We start from the raw sequence: 19,568 nt of genomic DNA, 5'->3' as shown, positions 1-19,568 counted from the left end.
TCGAAATCATATGACAATAACTGAAATATGGATCATAGTCAAATTACGTGGCAATAGTGTTTTGAACGAGAGTAGCAAGTTCCTTATTTTGACCTATAGTTCGAGACCCCGGCCATATTCACAGTATTCAAGACAAATGAAGGATAATTATATATGGCTACTATGAGCTACTATGTACAATGGAAGGATGTAGCAATGGACAAATTTAGATGGAAGGCTGCCAACCAATCAAACGATTGAACTGTAAGAAGAAGAGTTCGAGTCTACGGCCGTTTTTGGCTGTGTATGTGTGACAATAACATTCGAATCCTCTCATCAATCAACTACAAAATCTCAACATACATAAACCTTGAACATTAACAATATGTTCTTCAATCTTTAAATCCATTGAACGATAACAATAGACTATTATGAGAAAGTCATGTGGAATATTGCTGGAGAATCAAACAACTGGTGGACGCCTACATTTAAAGAATATAATTTTTCCCCATTTCCCAGACCTTATATTCTTGAAGCCATTTGTTTCATAAAGAAGCATGGAAATGAATATGATACCGGTGTTTCAATTCCCAATTATGAAACCAGGTACTGTTAGAATCTGAGTGTCGGCACCCATCTTACCACTCTTGTTCGAGCGAGTTGCTAGAGGCTCGGTAATAAGCTTGTTTTTGTATATGTACAGGAGTATATAAGTGAGAGGGTATCAACCTGGAACAAATGTTGGCAGACGGCCCATACAACTCCATTTCAGTCGCTAATAAGCCGCGTTTACACCGGAGTTGGAAACAAAAAATTGCCAACCTCGATTACAGATGCTAGTTGCCGATGGAAGTACTTGCAACCTGGGCACATAGTTTGTTTTTAGGTCTGCAACCTGCAACTTGCAACTAAACTTTACAGTATGTAGAAAATCAGACAGTATGTAGAATGTCGAGTGCTGAAGAGGTTGTTCTTGCTGCGGCAGCGTGTGTTATTTTATCAAAATGTAAAAAACCGAGAAGATACTGGGTTCGACCTTCATTGCAGGCAAGAGCAAAGTATAGCGGCAGCAATCTCTTAAATGATTTGAATCGAGATGATACAGATCCTTTGACGGGAGAATTGAGATGCGATGGCAGTGTAAAAACTTTTTAAGAATGTCAAGTGACGATTTTGAAAGTTGAATTGTTGGTATTGGACACATAATTTTATTAGTAAACAGGATACTGGAAAAAGATTCCAGTGCGAGAAAGATTGGCTATTACATTGCGCTTTTTGGCGAGTGGTGACTCTTATACTAGTCTCAGTTATTTGTTTGGAGTTTCCAAAAGTGTGATATCTATTTTAGTGCCAGAGGTTTGTGAGGCTCTTATAGGTTTCCTGAAGGATAACATACAGGTGAGCAAAGAGAGAAAATTACTAAATATTGTCATTTTTAGATACATTTTATTTGTTTATGTTGTGCACTGAGTTAATAAATCTAGACAAAAAAAGTTGCCACCTGGTAGTGACTTGTAAATAAAATATGAACACAAAGTTAAGTTAATGTTTCAAAGTAACACAATTCATAAAATTAGAAATAAATGTATACAACAGAGAAACTCCAAATCAAACAAAGAAACTTTATAGCTTAAGTAATGTATAGCTTAGCTTGAGTAATGTATAGCTTAGCTTACATTATAGCTTAGTTAATGTATTGGCATCTTCATCACCCTGAGGCTCCAGAACCACTTTTTCCCTTCTTATTAATTTGTTGGAATTTTGTAATCAAATTCCTCATTTTAGACTGGACTTCAAGTTTGTTTACTTTTATTTCCTGGGAAATTTCATTCCAAGCATAATTTTTTAAATTTTTGTTTTTAAAATCCGTAAGGGTGTGGTTCCACAAGACAGGCTTCTCTCTAAACAACTCTATCAAAGTAATGACCTGATCATTTGTCCACTCCACTTCACAGATTTTCCATTGCACTAGCACAAACAACAACCATACACAAAACACAACAACTCACGACGACTAGCCTGCTTGAACTGAGGAACTAACGCAGCGTGACCACGTGGAGCCAACAGGCGGGAGGGGTAGCGGGGTAGTTGCAGACTCAAGTTGCAGCTCAAGTTAGCGCTGCAACTTGCATTGCCGACTGGGGTTGGCAACCGCCTTTGATCTTTACCGACTCCGGTCGAAAACCAAATTTCGGTTGCCAACTCACAAAATCGGTCTCCAACTACAGTTGGCAATGCAAGTTGCAGTTGTTTTAATGCGTGCAACTCAAAATTGCCGATAAATGTCGGCAATCATTGGTTGCCAACTCCGGTGTAAATGCGGCTTAATTGCTATTGGCATGTACAACATCGTGCGTTCACTGTTTCTTAGAAACAATAAATCTGTAGTGACAGTGGAACGTCTTTTTCGTCAATATTTTAGAGTAGGACGCAGTGCCTGATCGAAATTCTGTACTCTGATGGGCTGCAGCGTTAAGAAGTACTAGTTCTGTGATAAAGAAGGAATCAACCACCTGGTCTTCCCCATTCAGTTCGTACTCCGGTGAATGTGGATCAAGTCAGAATATTGACGGAAAAGACGTTGCACTGTGACTTTTGTAATTTAGTCATAGCGATTTAGATTAGATTTAGTAAGTCATAGCTACTAGAATGTCATAGTATGGGCCGTCTGCTAACATTTGTTCCAGGTCAATACCCCCTTCCGTCATTGTGTACTAGCAGTTCGAAAAACATGCGTTCCCTCTGCACCACTCTGTATAATGTTCTTCCTGTATGACTCAAAAGGGGAAAAATTCAGATATCAGTTTTAGAGAGAGTTACTGGAGATAAGCGTATATACGGCTGAGAAGTTCAGCCAAGGATGGCAACAACAATCTTGATCTGAGTTTCTTTGTTGATCTCAAAAAAGCATTTGACAGTATGGAGATTCTAATCAGAAAGCGTTATTACTCTGGGATCCATGGTAACTGACTATCTCTAATGAGATCCTATCTGAGTGCGAGGAGCCAAGTTGTGGAGATTGAGGGTGTGGAGGGTACAGTATGAATGCTAAATCTAGATCCAAGTTTTGTCTCATAGGAAGAGGAGTTCCACAGGGTTAAATACTGTGTCCATTGCTGTTTCTTATCTATATTAACGACCTCCCCGCTAATGTTCATTCAACCAAGTCTGTTCTTTTTGCTGTCAATGCAAATTTCCTGGTAATGGCTAAAATATAGAGGAACTTCAGTTCACTGGAAATGCTGTTCTTTGTGAGGTGACCAATTGGTGCAGGGCAAATAAGTTGGAGCTGAATATTACCAAAACATCTCTTATTGAATTTCAGATTCACAGATCACCTCCAAGCTTGTCCAATTCAGTATAGATGGTGAGGATGTGCAGTCCTCCTCTTCTGCCGGTTTCTTGCGATTGGCAATTGACCAGGGCTTGTCATGGACTGTTCACATTGATCCACTCCTAAAAAACTAAATTCTGCAGCTTTTCTGGTGTCATGGCTTTCATGGATGCTCGACCGAGAGGCATTTGTCACTGCCTACCATGGTTAGGCCAACTTCTTTGGGGGGGCTCAGGAAAATCTCTGCTGGCTTTTAGGACAAAAAAAAGAATAATTTTTCAAATTATATCTAGAAAGTCACCGAGATCCTCATGCCATTCCCTCTTACGATCAACGGCAATAATGACTGTCCCTGTTCTTTATATATATTATGTCTCTTATATAATGTTATAATGGTATATAATGATCTACCTTTTCCTTCAAATACAAGACAAATTGGACAACAGGGTCAAATATCCATAATCATAACACAAGATCCAGAGGTGCGTTGAGAATTGAGCGACACAGAACGACCTTTTACAAATCTAGCTAATAGCATATGAGTAAGAAAGTATTACTAATTTGTTGCCAAACCACTTGAAAGAGGCTCAAACACTGACAGTTCTTAGGCCAAGACTGAAAATCTGGTTGATAGCCCAGTGTCCCTACAGTTGGCAATCCGTAATAAACTCATTAGATAAAAACAAAATATGACTGAAAAAATGTATTAAAAGAATCTATCGCGTTACTTTCGAGTGCAATGCTCATGTTTCCAGATTATATTGTTTCTAACTGATTGTTTGTAACTGACATATTATCTATAAGATTCTGAATATTATATTTTCACCATTTTTTAAATTTATCTAGTCTTAGGTACTTTGTTAATAAATGTTAAAATTTTAATGTACGTGACTATTGTCTATGCTTACCATTGTTTAGCCTGTGACAAGTAATTAAATTGAATCAAATTGAATTGAATTGATCAAATACTACCATTATAACGTGGACCTCACTATAGAAAAACATTCTAAAGAACAAATTTACAACAAATTTGTTGAAACAACTGTGCATTCTTGTTCAAAAAGATCAATCACACTTTATTCGTCAAAGAAAAATATTTTATAATGATAAATTTTCATGATTTGGGAAAAAAACATATTTTGTTAATCTATAGATCATATAAGCGGAATAGCACTGATTCATTCACTCACTCACTCATAATCAACAGAACTAGAAATCAGCCGAGATATCTCTATTACAGAATGTAAGGATACGATAAAAACTGTCCGGTCGAGATGAAGATTTCAGGTCGCTAGCGTTCTTCTATCCTATCCTATACTATTAAACGAGCAATTTCTGTTTATATGTTTGTATTTCACCGAATCTCGGAAACGGCTCTAACGATTCTCACGAAATTCAGAACATAGTAGGTTTATAATTTGAAAATTCTATTGCACTTAGTTTCATCCCCGGGAACACTCGCTGAAGGACATTAAAAGGATAATTATTAGTCATCCTTGAAAAAACAGCTGATAATAATTATTTCGTCTGTTGATAATGGAAGTGAGTGAGCGAGTTCATGTGTGTGGGACTGTGTCAAAATTATGACTGACCTGTTGAACTTTTGTGATCATTCAATCAGGTACTCAGTGCCGGTTGCAAAAAAGCCGGGTTATTCTTAATCCTGATCAATTCCAGTAGATCCATATTTTCGAAATGGTCTTCTCTGATTTGGTTCACTTGAAATTTATCAGGATTAAAATTTAACTGGCTTTTGTGCAACCGGGCCTTTGTGAGGAGAATTTTTGCATTTATCTGAGAATTAATCTCAATTCACTGTGATTAGATAGAACATTTCTGTATGAACTATAAATATTATTATAAATTCTCCTTTCGTAATAAATTTTTATGCATTTGTACTCAAGAGCGAAGATCGGTCCCTGATATCCTATTATATTAAGCGAGCAATTTCTGTATATCTGTTTATAATTCTCTATTTTTCTATTTTCATATCTGGTTATCTGGCTATCTGGTTATATGATTATTTATGTTCAACGGATCTCGAAAACGGCTCTAACGATTTTCACGAAATTCGGAATGTAGTAGGTTTATGATATCAAAATTTGATTGCACTAGGTCTCATCCCTGGGAAAACTTGCTGAAGGACATGAAAAGGATAATTCATCCTTGGAAAAACAGATGATGATTTTGTCGTCTGTCGATAACAGAAGATGCGTGTGCCTGTGTGGGAGATAAGCTGTGTAATCAATTAGCTTACCGTATCTCGCGAGAAATCTGGAAATTTTAATTGACTCGATCAAAATACAGTAATCTGATTTGTTGACATGAGATGGAATATATCCTAATATTCAAATTATTTTACAGTTCTAAGTGATTAGTTATTGTTAGTTATCAGTGAGTGTTATTTTGTTACTCAATTTGATTTATGTAAACAATCTAAATTAGAACTTTCATGTTTTCAAATATTTGGACTGAAAATTTCACCTGAATTCAAGTGTATGGAACATCACCTACTTTTTGGAATATTTATAGTGTATAAATCAAAATTCGAGGAAGAAACAGTTTTGGGCTGTGCCTGTTAATCCTTCTCCAATCATTTTAAAGAATTGGGTTCTATTTATCAATAAATAGATAACGAGCAAAGCTCGGTGCCCCGATATTTACTATTAAACGAGCAATTTCTGTTTTATGTTTATATTTCTGTATCTGACCGGATCTCGAGAACGTCTCTAACGATTCTCACGAAATTTGGAACAAGGTAGGTTCATGATATGAAAATTTGATTGCACTAGGTCTGAACCCTGGGATAACTCGCTATTTGATTTGTCCTCTATTGTTATAAGACTAAATTATCTCAAGTTATGTATCATTAGTGTTACCGCCAACCAGTTGTGGTAAGTAACCGCTATGAGCGCTGCCTCTAGTTCCTACAGAGCTATTTGAACTATTGTTCACCCAGGAACCGTTCTTTTGAAGGAGTCGTTCTCGAGTCATTGTTCACTCAGTACACAGTACAAAGTCGATCCCGCTTCCTGCAACGTATCATGTCGTTTCCCGCTCCAAGTTAGATTCATGTCGATTCTCTATAAGATTAATCCGCTCCAAGTGTTTTATTACTGTGATACCGCTCCAATATTAACCTGAGACTCATTGTTGTTGAGTATAATTCATAAAGACAGTATAGAACTAAGCAAGTTGTGTTCCCGCCTAGTAGTGAGATTTCCGCCTTCGTATGAAAGACTTTTTTTTACACCGCCTTGTTGTATTGAACTTGATTTATGTGCTTGAGTAATTCATTCTGATCAACTTATTGTTGGTCTGGTCCTCCCATTATTGATAAAAGTGAATTCGTTTCAATTCGTGTTCACTCAGTCCAACCTGGCTCCACCAGTAGAAGCTACTAAGTAATTTGTTATTGCGCACACCTCGGTGGCCGTAACAATTAATATACCGTATGAACCTTATAATGTTTTGAGAAATTATGTAATTCATATGGAGAAGTTTTTTGAGAATAGAAAGTGTGCGGCTCTAATCCAATAATTCTATTACTAAACCTTCAAATCAATATGGATGGAATGAATAATTGGAATAATCAATATAATTTTCACATTACTTGTCTTGTCTTTCACAATTATTTTGGATTTTCTACTCCCCATAAAGCTCTCCACTTCTTCCTTGGTGATTAAACCATCACGATTTTGATCAATGATTTTGAATGTCTCTGAAAAAAAGAAATATCAATTATATGAATCCATACAGAGTGATTCATATGTGTGGAAACCCTTCAATGAGTTGAAGACGGTTTTAGATATAATACTGTAACTTTCAGGATAAGTTGTTGGTCGAATACTCAACCTTTTGACGTACAACTGAATCTCAACCCCTTATAATGGCTAATTAAAGTTTTAGTCTTTGAAGAAATGAGGGGTTGTAACTCAAATATTTCAAATGTAAACACCCATTGTGTTGTACCTACATAATTTCAAAGGCCTTCTCGAAAAGAAAAATATTAAATCAAAAAAAATGTTTCATGATATTTGTACCCAAAATGGCGGCTGATTGAAGTATCAAGTAAAAACTAAAACTCCAATGAGCCATTATGAGGGGTTGAAATTTAGTTGTACGTCGAAAGGTGGAGTATTCGACCAATAACTTATTCTGAAAGTTACAGTATCATATCTACAACAGTTTCCAACTTATTGGATGGTTCCCATACAAATGACTCACTCTGTATAAACAATACCATGTACAAGTGTTTATCTGTATCCTCTATCAGCTGTTTCTGTGACAATACTGGCTGTGCAGTGCAGAGCTTCGCTTGTGACTGGAACAAATTGGAGCAAAAGCTTATAATTTTTAATGACTTGGAAGCGAATAAATGTTTGCATTTGAATTGCAGCATTTGCAATTCAATTCAACCTATTTCCACAGAAAAATGTATTTTTCACAGTCAAAATACAATTCAAGAGGAAATTGAAAATTAACAAATAACAATCAACACAGGAGACAAATAAAGGATACATTTATTTCCCCATTCAGAATAATATTTGTTTAATAAAATTAGTAGAATTGATGGTGATGTTGTGAAATCTCTCCATAATAAGAAAACAAAGATATTGTCAAATTTCACTACAGCTGATGATGCGTTGGTTAACTACGTGAAACCATGGTTCTGTTTTAAATTTTTTAATGAATTTTTAGTGAAATTTGACAATATCTTTGTTTTCTTATTAATATTTGTTTGTAAGATTAAAATTTGGCTTCCATCAATACTGTTCACAAATCACATTTATGTGAATATTTATGTTGCTTATGATGAGAATAAGCCATGAAAAAGATTCCATCTGCGTGATTTAATATTTTAAATCTCTCTTGCTATTTCTCTTGAATGAGTACTCTGGCAAAAAGCAAAAACCTGAAAATAGGCTGTGCAAAAAGCTGAGGAAAAATTTCTACTAAAAGTGAATTTCTGGTATTTTTTTTTTGTAAATTGAATAACTTTCTCAAAAAATGGTATTCTTAGGAAATTTTCGTTTGATTCAATCAAAAATATCATGAAGAATTGATTCTTCAAATTTCATAAATTTAGCCATCTCCTACCGATGAATTTGAAATGATCTGTCACAAAAAATTAAACTTTAGATGCTTATATCTCAAAAATTAATAATCGGAAAATAATTTTCCTCCACCTGCAGTACTGTCTAAAGTACTTACTTTACTCCCTGAAACATAATACCGAAGTGCTACTTTTTCGCTCTCGGGACTAAAAAACAGAAAAACTCCTTGGGAGTAAAAGTAACTCTTTTTAAATAATATGGGCATGGGAAGTATCTCTACTTTGAAAACTTACATTGGGAATAGGTTGAAAAATTCAAGCTCAGATGAGGAAGCATATGGAGAAGTCATTGAGCTAACTAAATTCAATACTTCAACCAGAAATTTGATCAACATTATGAAATATAATTATGTTTCTATGCTAAAATTGATACATACGTAATTCATATTAGTATACTATAAGAGTTTATTAATATTTTTTTTATATTACATGATTTTCAAAATACCAGCCCAAGAATATTTTCCATCAACTAATCAAATTTGGAACGCGAACTTCATCATGTTTATAGTTTTAGTTATGAGTCAGACAACTTTTGACAGATGGTGCATAGCGCTGTCAGCAGTGAACTGTAATTACTGCCAGCTGTTTACTTCTTAGGTTATGTTGTAACATATACTGTAACTGGTCACATGTGTTTTTAAAATTATTTTTATCCACAGTTTATTATGAATGTAGTTGCAGGAAAAATGCTGTGTACATCACGAGTGAAAAATGATTTTTCCTACAGTTACGTTGAAAAGTGGCCATTGCTGCACTGATTACAGAACGCAAAGAATCACTTTTCCGCTCTAGTGCGGGAAAAATTTTTCCTGCACTCCAGATTTGCAACATGGCAACGCAAAATAGTTAGTAGGTTATATGGAGCACCAGTGCAGCAAAATCAAAATAAAGTTGGTAACTGTGACTGGTGCAGGTTATAAGAATCTTGATGGGGTGGACAACAGTGGATGACAGCAGTTGACAGCACACAGCCGCCCCGCCATTCAAACACTACTACATTATTCTATTTTATTTATTAATAATAAAATTACACAGATTTACATTTGATGGATTTCAGGCAATTTTACCCATAATTACCCACTTTACATATTCAATGGTAACTGTAGGAAAAACTTAATGTGAAATACGTGCGCAAAGTTCCTCTGCTGCACTCAACAAACCATTCCTAACATTCCACTCAACAAACCACTCAGTAAACGTTTCTTTCGGTGCAGCAAACTGTCACTTTGCGCACTAGTTGCACAAATAACTATTTCTCCCTCAGGGGAATTGTTACCCTTGGCTTCGCCTCGGGCAGTAATATTTCCCCTCAGGGAGAAGAAGCTGTATTATTCACTCTAAATATACAAATAACTATTCTCTGAGAAACTTTTCTATTTTGATAGTAATAAGTTTTACAAATAGAGGACTGTTTATGATAAACTCTTCGAAAACTGTCCCCAGTATCTGATACTTCAGCAAATGGTTTTCATTCACACACTTCCACTCTCTCTTATTATGATATTATAATTATAAGGGAGATGTATCATCATATATTGGTTCCTATTTGCTATTACCAGATTCGTAGAGTGTGAGTTTAGAATATACTAGAGCCTATGTGCATGTATATCTGGACCATAGGCGAATAATGAAAGGGCTTACTCCCTATCTTATCTCTATGATAATCAGAGAATATAGAATGTGATATTCTTCTCCTTCTCGGCTGCACCCATAGGTTCCATGAAGAGATCTCATTTCAGATGCATGTAGTCTACTTTTATCTGGCCCTGACAGCACCCAGATTTCACACTCATATAAAAGAGTTCGTACAGCTATAGATTTGTAATATTCTATGTTATATCCTTTACATTATATTACATCCTATACTCTCTAATGGTGATTAGAAAAGATCAATAACTTTATTTTCAAACATATGAAAGAAAGACGCTATCTTCTCTCTTTGCTATCAGCTATTACTACCAGAAAGTATAGAATCGTGGAAAAAGATAGCATTTTTCTATCTTTTCTCAAGTTAACGGGATTGCCAATGATCTAATGTTAATGTATAGAATATAAGATGGAGTCAAATTGATAGAACAATTATTTGATGATTGTCATGTGGTACAGTCTGGAGAGAAGTGATGAATTTATTGAAATATCGTTGATAAACAAGATAAAGTTCAGAGGGAATTCTCAAGACCATAACAGTTCAACTCACCTCTGCAATCGTCATCGCTAGTTCCTTTCTGAAACACACGAAAAAATATTGGTATGATCATGTTTGAGAGTACATTAATAGGCTAATACAGTGTAATATGATTATAATTACGAATACATCATTGCACTAAATTATTCAAGTCCAAAACCAATTGCTCAAGATTTCTTATTGCTTGGAAATTATTTCTCAAAAAGCATGACAGATATGGATAATACAGTGGTGAAGAAATATTGTAGACTCATTCATATACAATTTATACAGTTTAATATGATAATATGGAGAAATATGACTGTGCATATTTGAAATAGTATCACCCTATACAAGGAGGAGTCAATAAGACCTGAACTTGAGTTCTGATATATAATAGGCCTACTTGTCCAGTCACTACATATCATGGTGCTTGCAATATCTATTGTAGTTCTGATTTCTTTATATATTGTTTCTATACAAAAGCGAAGTCCAGTATAATTTTTTACATGGAAATTTACTTATGCTAGGAACAGGATGGCCCAAAAACCTCGTATTTTCGGTTAATTTCCCAGTTTCTTCCAGTTTTCCGTTCTCACTTTTTTTCAAATTATAAAATTCTGAATTTCAATCAATCAATATGATCGATAAAGTGAGATCATTCGGAGCTCTCTATCTTCAAAAGTACTGAGTTACAATTTTTCAAAAAAAAGTAAAATTTCAAGGAAAATCAATTTTGACGAATTTCAGTTTTTGATCTATAATATCTTTTGATTATCACAATTGAAATGTATAATTCAAAATTCCTCTGAGAGTAATTTCGTCCTCATCAATTCGAGACCAGTTAGAGCGCTCTATCACATATAGATTTCCAGGTACACCTGCTAACAATGATCCTCGTATTTTGGAAATACCTCATTTTTAGCTTCAAACATCATCACCAACTTCATTGTCCTGACATTAAGATTTTGCACTTTTGCGCAATGATATAAGTAAATAAGGTCATGTTCTATGAGAATCACTTGTTAAAAGCACTTATTCAGTGGAGAAGCACGCATAAGGACACCTCAAGGATGAACATTTTTAACAGTTTCAACTTTTGACACAATGATCGAATTCCATGTATTACAACTCATCCTTTACGGCTTGTCCAGGCGGTTCAAAATCATGCATCATAGGTCAAATTGAGAAGAGAAATAAGAAATTTATTTTTGAGTGTGTTGAGTGTACTTCAATCCATATTTCTATGAACAAAGAAATGGTTGATTTCTATATTGAAAGCTATGTATCTCAATAACCCGTTATTATAAAAAATAACTTGATCTTGAATTCATTGTAGAGTAGAAACTCCTCTTCCATTTGCAGTGAACGATTTATGATAAAACATATTTGTGAAGTGCGATTCGATCGTTTAAAAAAGTCAAGAAATTAAAGAAACTTTCCTCATATCCACGATCTCGGCAGTTCTATGATGGAAAACAGTGGTTCAAGATGAATTCAAGGCGAACAATGTATTGAAAACTCTGAACTGCACAAAAAGTACACCCCTTTTTCAAGTCTATATTGACTGAGCTATACAATGTTTTATATCACCGTCAGTAGTGTTGCTGAGGCAAGACTAGTATTGCGCCAGAAGAATAATACTCCATCCAGAAAGAGGAAAAGGCCAGTGGCGTACCAGGAGGAGGGCTGATGGGGATGTATCCCCCCGAAATGGAGCCTGCATTTTTTTGTGGCTGAATCAGCTACAAAAATTAGCATCTAATGTTTTTTCGTTATATTGTACTACGTAAGTCGAGAAATATACTAGTAGCTCTGCGAACAGTAGACCTCGCTCATGAATGGCCTATAACTTTCAAACTAATATTAGAAGGGCCATTAAGGAAGTACAGTATATTGTGAAGATTTATCCATGTCATATATTATTTTCTCCATTGAAGTGCTAGAGACATTGTTTCTAGGGACACTGGACTTATAAATGTCTCTCATGGAGGTACCTTTATATCGTCCCCATATTTACAATAGGCTATTACAACTTTTCTAATGATTAATTATAAGAAATCGGTCAACCGGGTAGACTGACAGAAAAATGGAATACGCAGTAATTAATTTAGACGATGAATCGTCTCAGCAGACGATAGTGAGACGGAAAATGATTCTAGATAAGATGTGTTTGTTGGTGACAATGACAGGAGGTTGCTAATGATGTATTTCATAAAAAGTGGATTCAATGTTATGGCTTGTTATACCCATGCAGAATGTTAATGCTCACAAATCGGTTTCCGATCCGTTATATTGTACTACGTAAGTTGAAAAATATATAAGGGATGAGAAAATACCACTGCAATAGCATAGCAATGGTAATAATAATGAGATTTTTTCTTATAAATAGTGGTCTAGTGCCCAGGAACTGTATAGCAGGGGATAGAGAAACTAAAGATAGCACTTCAAAGTTAGTTCACTTTTTACCATCCATTATTACGAAGAAATTCAATAAAGCTTATATGGAAACTAGTTGCTTATATAAATATAAGCTTATATTTGAACTATTTGATTATAGTTTATTAAGTTACATGCATATCCTTGAACAAAGCTCTAACAGATTCTACTAGAGAGTAGCCCCGACAATTTTACAGTTATGATGAACGGGCGTAATTTCTACCGTGAACAGGAAGGACCCATCCCCCTCATATTTGCAAAAAAAATGTTTCATCCCCCCCCAAACAATGCAAGTTTGAACACTCAAGTAAATTTGAAGTAGGTTGAAATAGTGCATTATTGGCGCCAAAATTTAAGCATACTAGCTTGTTATCTAATTATGAGTAGGCCTTCTGCAAAACCACTATTTTCTCAAACAACTGAATGACTAATAGAATTCTACTCCATTCTATCCTATTCGTTCTTTAATCAAAAACCCATGAAACTTACGAGGGAAAATCGAAATAATAAGTGGCATACTGATCACCAAAAAAACTTGAATGGAATGTTTGTTTTTAAGTGGAACGTAAAATCGCACTAAATTGAAGGTATATTTTCAAAATTTTTGAGACCCGGACCCCTTATTGGTGGGGGTATTCCATTCAAGCATTCAAGTGGCTACGCCACTGGAAAAGGCTCTAGGACCCACTCACTATCTGCTATCTGCTATCTGCTAAGCCCCGCACACACAAATCGATTTTTGTTCTTAAGATATTCTTTCGTCCTTATGAATTCTATTAGATAAAACAGATGATTTGAAACAGATGTTGTTTGTCAAGTTCCGTTTAATCTTATAGAATTCATGAGGATGGCAAAATATCGTACGATCAAAAATCGATGTGTGTGTGCGGGTCTTTACAGGTACCTATATCTGAAGATCCAAGATAATATAGATATAGATACCTATGGGGATCATGCATCGTGGCCGGGCCCTCAATTATTGTTGTCTATCCACGATGACATGGATTGATATTCTAGATCTATTATCCAATGTTGAAAAAGTTTCATTTCAATAACTTACCGTTGATGGTATACACATGAGAATACCCAGTGATATAGTACAAACTATGAAATTCATTCTCATCATGGAACAGATTTTTACCATGTTTTGTTGAATAAATCTGAAAGAAGAAAAAGTACAGTATTTTTAACAAGTTTGATGATTTGTTCCAGTCATGATGATTGATCAATCAATCAATAATTTTATTTCATTTTCAACATATTTGAATTAATATAATTTTGAGGTCAATATTTCCCAATCATTCAATTTTATATTTTCATGAATATCTATTCTCCGGATCCCATGTTTTTGAGCCATGTTTTTCAATAATGTATGAATTCAGGGCTACTTATTTTTATTTATAAAATAACATTTTAGTACCCTTTTGATTTGTGCCTTCAATCTGTCATTTTATATTAAAAACTTTTCGAAAAAGAGTACTAGAATGTCATGTTTTTCTACTTTATAAAAGCTTGGACTATAAGGCTAGCTAACTGTAGATCGCAAGTGTTTCTCTATTTTCCAAGAGCATCGAAGACTCTCAATAAATTCAAAAAGAAAAATCGACAACACTTCTATCCAATCAATTCATCCAGCAAATGCTGCTGCCTATTGGCAGAGTTTGGTATGACATGATTTATAGACTGCCAAACAATCTGCAGTGAGTGGGCGGCGAAGAAGAAGAAGAGGAAGAAGAAGAAAAAAAAGAAGAAGAACGAAGAGAAGAAGAATTAATAAGGGAGAGAAAAATAGAGGATTCATTGGACAATACCCCATAAAATTGTGAAATTAAATACTCAAGCAAACTAATTTTGGCCCCGATTTTTGTGATTTTATTACTTCTTAAGAAGGAGAAGAAGAATCTGAAGTGTGATCAGAACAAGTCTTGCTTTCTATTAGCCGTTCGCTTCAGAACAATATTGTTACAAAACTTTTGTTTTTGGTTCCTGAATGTGAAGAGAATATTTTTCAAGAATATTTTATTCAACTCATCCAGGTGTAAGATAATTCAGACATCATAGAAACAGTACTCTATAATAAAAATCAACCTTCCTATTATTACTTTCCTTGCCTACCATAGGTAGGAAAAGAAAAAGCCATGTTTTGCCTACCATAGGTAAGGAAAGTATTGCTTTCCAAAAAAAATTAAGGTACCCCAATTTCAAGTTTTCTATACGTTTCAAGGTCCCCTGAGTCCAAAAACATGATTTTTGGGTATTGGTCTGTGTGTGTATGTGTGTGTGTGTGTGTGTGTGTGTGTGTGTGTGTGTGTGTGTGTGTGTGTTGTGTGTGTGTGTGTGTGTGTGTGTGTATGTCTGTGAACACGATAACTCCATTCCTAATTAACCGATTGACTTGAAATTTTAAACTTAAGGTCCTTATACCAAGAGGACCCGACAATAAGAAATTCAATAAAATTCAATTCAAGATGGCGGAAAAAATGGCGGATAATTACTAAAAAACCATGTTTTTCACGTTTTTCTCGAAAATGGCTCTAACGATTTTCTTCAAATTTATACCATGGATAGCTATCCATAAGCCCTATCAACTGGCATGAGTCTCATTTCTGGGAAAATTTCAGGATCTCCGTAATATTCTTGAGAAAAATGGCGGATAATGACTAAAAAGCCATGTTTTTCACGGTTTTCTCGAAAACGGCTTCAACGATTTTCTTCAAATTTATACCATAGATAGCTATCCATAAGCCCTATCAACTGGCATGAGTCTCATTTCTGGGAAAATTTCAGGATCTCCGTAATATTCTTGAGAAAAATGGCGGATAATTACTAAAAAACCATGTTTTTCACGATTTTCTCAAAAACGGCTCTAACGATTTTTTTCAAATCCATATTCTGTATAGTTATTATTAGCTCTATCAACTGACATGAGTCTTTTTCCTGGGGTACCTACTAATGGGGGGTCCACCCAATCCTTGAGAAATGGACTTTGTAACCTCCTTCTCGTGCATGAGGTAGGTAGGAATAGGAACACGGTTTTTACTTTTTCTTCTTCCATATACCGTGGGTAGGTAGAGCAGTTTATAAAAAGAACACAGTCATAGTCAAGATATTTCATCTGTAGAACAGCTGTTTTGACGAATTTCAAAAAAATCATGGAATTTCACAATTTACATAAAGGAAAAAGTACTCTGAAAACAATTGTATATACACATATACAGTAGTCTGATCGTAGTTGCAAATATGTTGCCGTCAATCGTCATTATGTTATTCCCCTGAATTATTCTCGTTTGATAATGAGGCTTAGGTTTATTTAGCGAACTATATTGGTAATTTTAAGGTAGGGTTATAAAAAGGGCACTTTGTTCCGTGGATGTTTTTTTTACAAGAGAAATATTTGATCAAAATAAGGGGAAAGGTTTTTAAGCGAAAATAGATGTAACATTTTAAATAGTTCAATGAGCAAGGAAAGTTGTGTGAGTGTACCACACCAGATTTTATAACATAGAATCGCGTCTTTCTCACCAGCTGACGAATTTATTTCAAACTATTCCCCAATTATTGTGTTACAGTTTGATAAATTAAATAAAACAGAAATCATTGACTCGCTAAAATCTCTCACAAATTCATTCAAGTTTTAACTCCTTACTAGCCGATCTCAAGAAAGATAACTTTCCAATTTCAGATGGATCATTGAAATTATTTTCCAAGTGGGATTTCTGAGTAAGTTTCTAGAAAAATACCTTGAAGAATACAAACCTTGAACCAAATTGATGCGAATCGCCTATCAATCCAATACAACCAAGTACTGTGATACTACTGCATCAGTTACATGCCAATTTGGCAATTTTATACAGACCTAAAACAATACCCACAGATGAATTTCCTACAGAAACTCAATTGATGTGTTTGAATATCAACCCATTATTCATCTTTGAAACTGCGCAGTTCTCAATATTCTGTGGCTCCACGTTAACCATTAATCTATTGTTACTACAAGTATGTTGTATTGAAATGTATTGTCAGTTTAAAAACACTGTAATCGATATAAATCGATGTAATTGATTGATTGATCAACGCCATCATTATATTATCACGCATTCTCAAAAAAGAAGGACTGTTGCACAAAACGCTATTTCATCCTCAAGAATTGCTTCTTATGTTCAAGGACACTTTGATATTACAGCATACAGTACTATAAAAATATCAATTTATGAGACTTGCAGCGCAAAGCTGCTTTTTTTGTTACATAACTTGCAAAACTCCAATTTTCACTAAAACAACAAAATTACATAGTTCAGGATTTAAACTAAGACATAAATTTACTTCTGTTGGAGAGTAAATAGGGAGGATATTATTTTTGGATATCCTTTCCCAAAAATGGATGTCCAGTTGTTCAAACCTCTGTCAATTTGCCTAGATACAAAAAACCTGTATCATAGTAGTTTCAAATAGTATTTTTTATCTCGTATTGAAGACAGCTCTATGAAGCAAATGAGAGAGATAAGGTGCAAAGCTCTTTCAACTGGTTAACCAACCTTCACTGGCCCACCGATACTTGGAAAATACCAGATCTCATAGATTTTTTCCCGACAAAAAATAAATATATCAGTGAATTATCTGCATTTAGTAGATTTAGTGGAATTAGAGAAGTTTTTCACTGATATTCAACAGGCAGAACGGTGTAATATTACACAGATCAGAAGAAGAACCACTGGAAATAATTACTTTGCGGAAATCAAAAAACGAAGTCTAGAGGGAGATGACAGCAATCACGTTCCCCTCAACACAAAAGAATTTCGAGCAATCTAACTCAAGAACTAAGAAGAGAAATTCAATTTATGAAGAATGAATCAATCAATAGTGATGTTACTTGATAAAATTTAACATCAGAACGCAGTACGGACTTCTCACTCTGGGAGGCAGCTAAACAAAAATAAAAACCCCATTCAACAATCTCCTCCTCTCAGAAAGCAGGACAGACAATGGGCAAGGAGTAGTGATTAGAAGGCACAGACATTTTCATATCTTCATCCATTCATTCATTCAATAAGTACATTATTGAAATGATAGGGAAAGGAAAAATAAGGTAACCTTGTGCTATTCCTCCCTCAAATTTAGATAACACATACGGTAGTCCGAAATAGGTCTTGCAAGTCTTGTAGTTCTTCAATTCACAAAATTTCCAGTCCTCAAGTATTTTTACAAATTAGATGCTTCAAAACTAAACATAGAAGAAATATTTCACATTATTATAACCAAAATATGAGAAATTCACATTTAAAAATATAATTTTGAAGAATTACCGAGAAACGAACTTGATCTTAAATCTATATATAATTAATCTTCAATCTTTTATCTATATCTCATTTTAAGAGTTCTTCAGCCAAACAACGCAGCTGAAGAAGACACTATGGAAGCAGAGGAGAACATCTTATAGCTGAATAAAGAAATAATGCGTGTCACAGTACAAGAGATGGGAAGAGTAACAAGAAATCTGAATAGCAAAAAGAACCTTGGACTCGACATGATAACTGGCTTAGTCCTCAAGCATCCACGAAGAGGAGCAATAGTAAATATATAACAAATATTTTGAATAAGAGAAAATGAATTTTTGATGTGACAACGTCTTATAAATTGGTTTGCCGGGTGACACTTCAAGAAACTGCGTTACGTTCCCACGTTATGCGCTCACAATGAGAGCGAGTGAGAGCGTTCGTTTCGGTTCACGGTCGTCTGGAAAGAGCACGAATAGGAGCAGTGGCGAGCAACGCCGCAGCAACCGGAAGCCATTCACCTGGAGAGAGAGTGAAACGGAGCAGTCAACCTGCGCAGGCGCCGCAAGCAATCTCCTGCGACTACGCCTGCTTAGGTGAATAAGTGAATAGGTTATGTTGTAATAATCACAATAATGCATTATCACATAATCATGCATAAGTGAATAGGTTATGTTGTTAGTTGTAGTAATCACAATGTTGTGGTTCAGTGCGAGATTCTTTGTATAAATTAATGTTTTCAATATAATTCTTTGTATAAATAAATGTTTTAAATTGTTACTATTATTTCATCCTTCTTCCTACTATACGAATGAATATTCACATTAAAATTATTTTACCACTCAAAGTCGTTGTCACGTAAAACTTTCGCCCGTACACCGACTTTACAGGCAACCATGCATTTTTTGGAGGCCGAGTTTTTAAAAAAGCGTAGTTTACACAGCTTTTCCTGTAAAAAGGTTGAATCCTCAAGTTTACTGTCATAACAGTTCTATGGACGTACAGAAAAAAATATTGTTTTTAATTCAGTTACTATAGTAATTTCTATGTTTTATATTGATCTTATAATTATCTATAATATTGTATAATTGTACTTGACGTTGTCAAACAAATTGTATTCTTGTAACAACATTAGGACAATGGATGATTTTGATTCCGTTAGACTTACGAAATAACTGTAACAGGACGGTAACGGTCTTCGGCTTCCTCTCTATTGTTATTATTCCGTAATCCATTTCATTACTGGAAACTACGAGAAGAAAT

General features: G+C 34.9%; 1 protein-coding gene across 1 annotated transcript in view; it reads right to left on the bottom strand.

The window, feature by feature from the left end:
- LOC111049538 overlaps positions 1-19,568 on the bottom strand; it is a 54,178-nt gene that overhangs the window by 28,744 nt on the left and 5,866 nt on the right. Inside the window, exons 2-5 of the mRNA XM_022335631.2 lie at positions 16,789-16,888; positions 14,093-14,192; positions 10,627-10,654; positions 6,927-7,034 (exon numbers count right to left, since the gene is read on the bottom strand). Of these exons, the coding sequence (XP_022191323.2) occupies positions 6,927-7,034; positions 10,627-10,654; positions 14,093-14,176 (220 nt within the window). The 5' untranslated portion in view covers positions 14,177-14,192; positions 16,789-16,888. The remainder of the gene's footprint in view (positions 1-6,926; positions 7,035-10,626; positions 10,655-14,092; positions 14,193-16,788; positions 16,889-19,568) is intronic.

Source organism: Nilaparvata lugens, chromosome 13 (assembly GCF_014356525.2).
Source record: "Nilaparvata lugens isolate BPH chromosome 13, ASM1435652v1, whole genome shotgun sequence".
Classification (NCBI taxonomy): Eukaryota; Metazoa; Arthropoda; class Insecta; order Hemiptera; family Delphacidae; genus Nilaparvata; species Nilaparvata lugens.
Note: the sequence above shows the minus strand (reverse complement) of the source record. Positions and strands in the feature narration are given on the sequence as shown.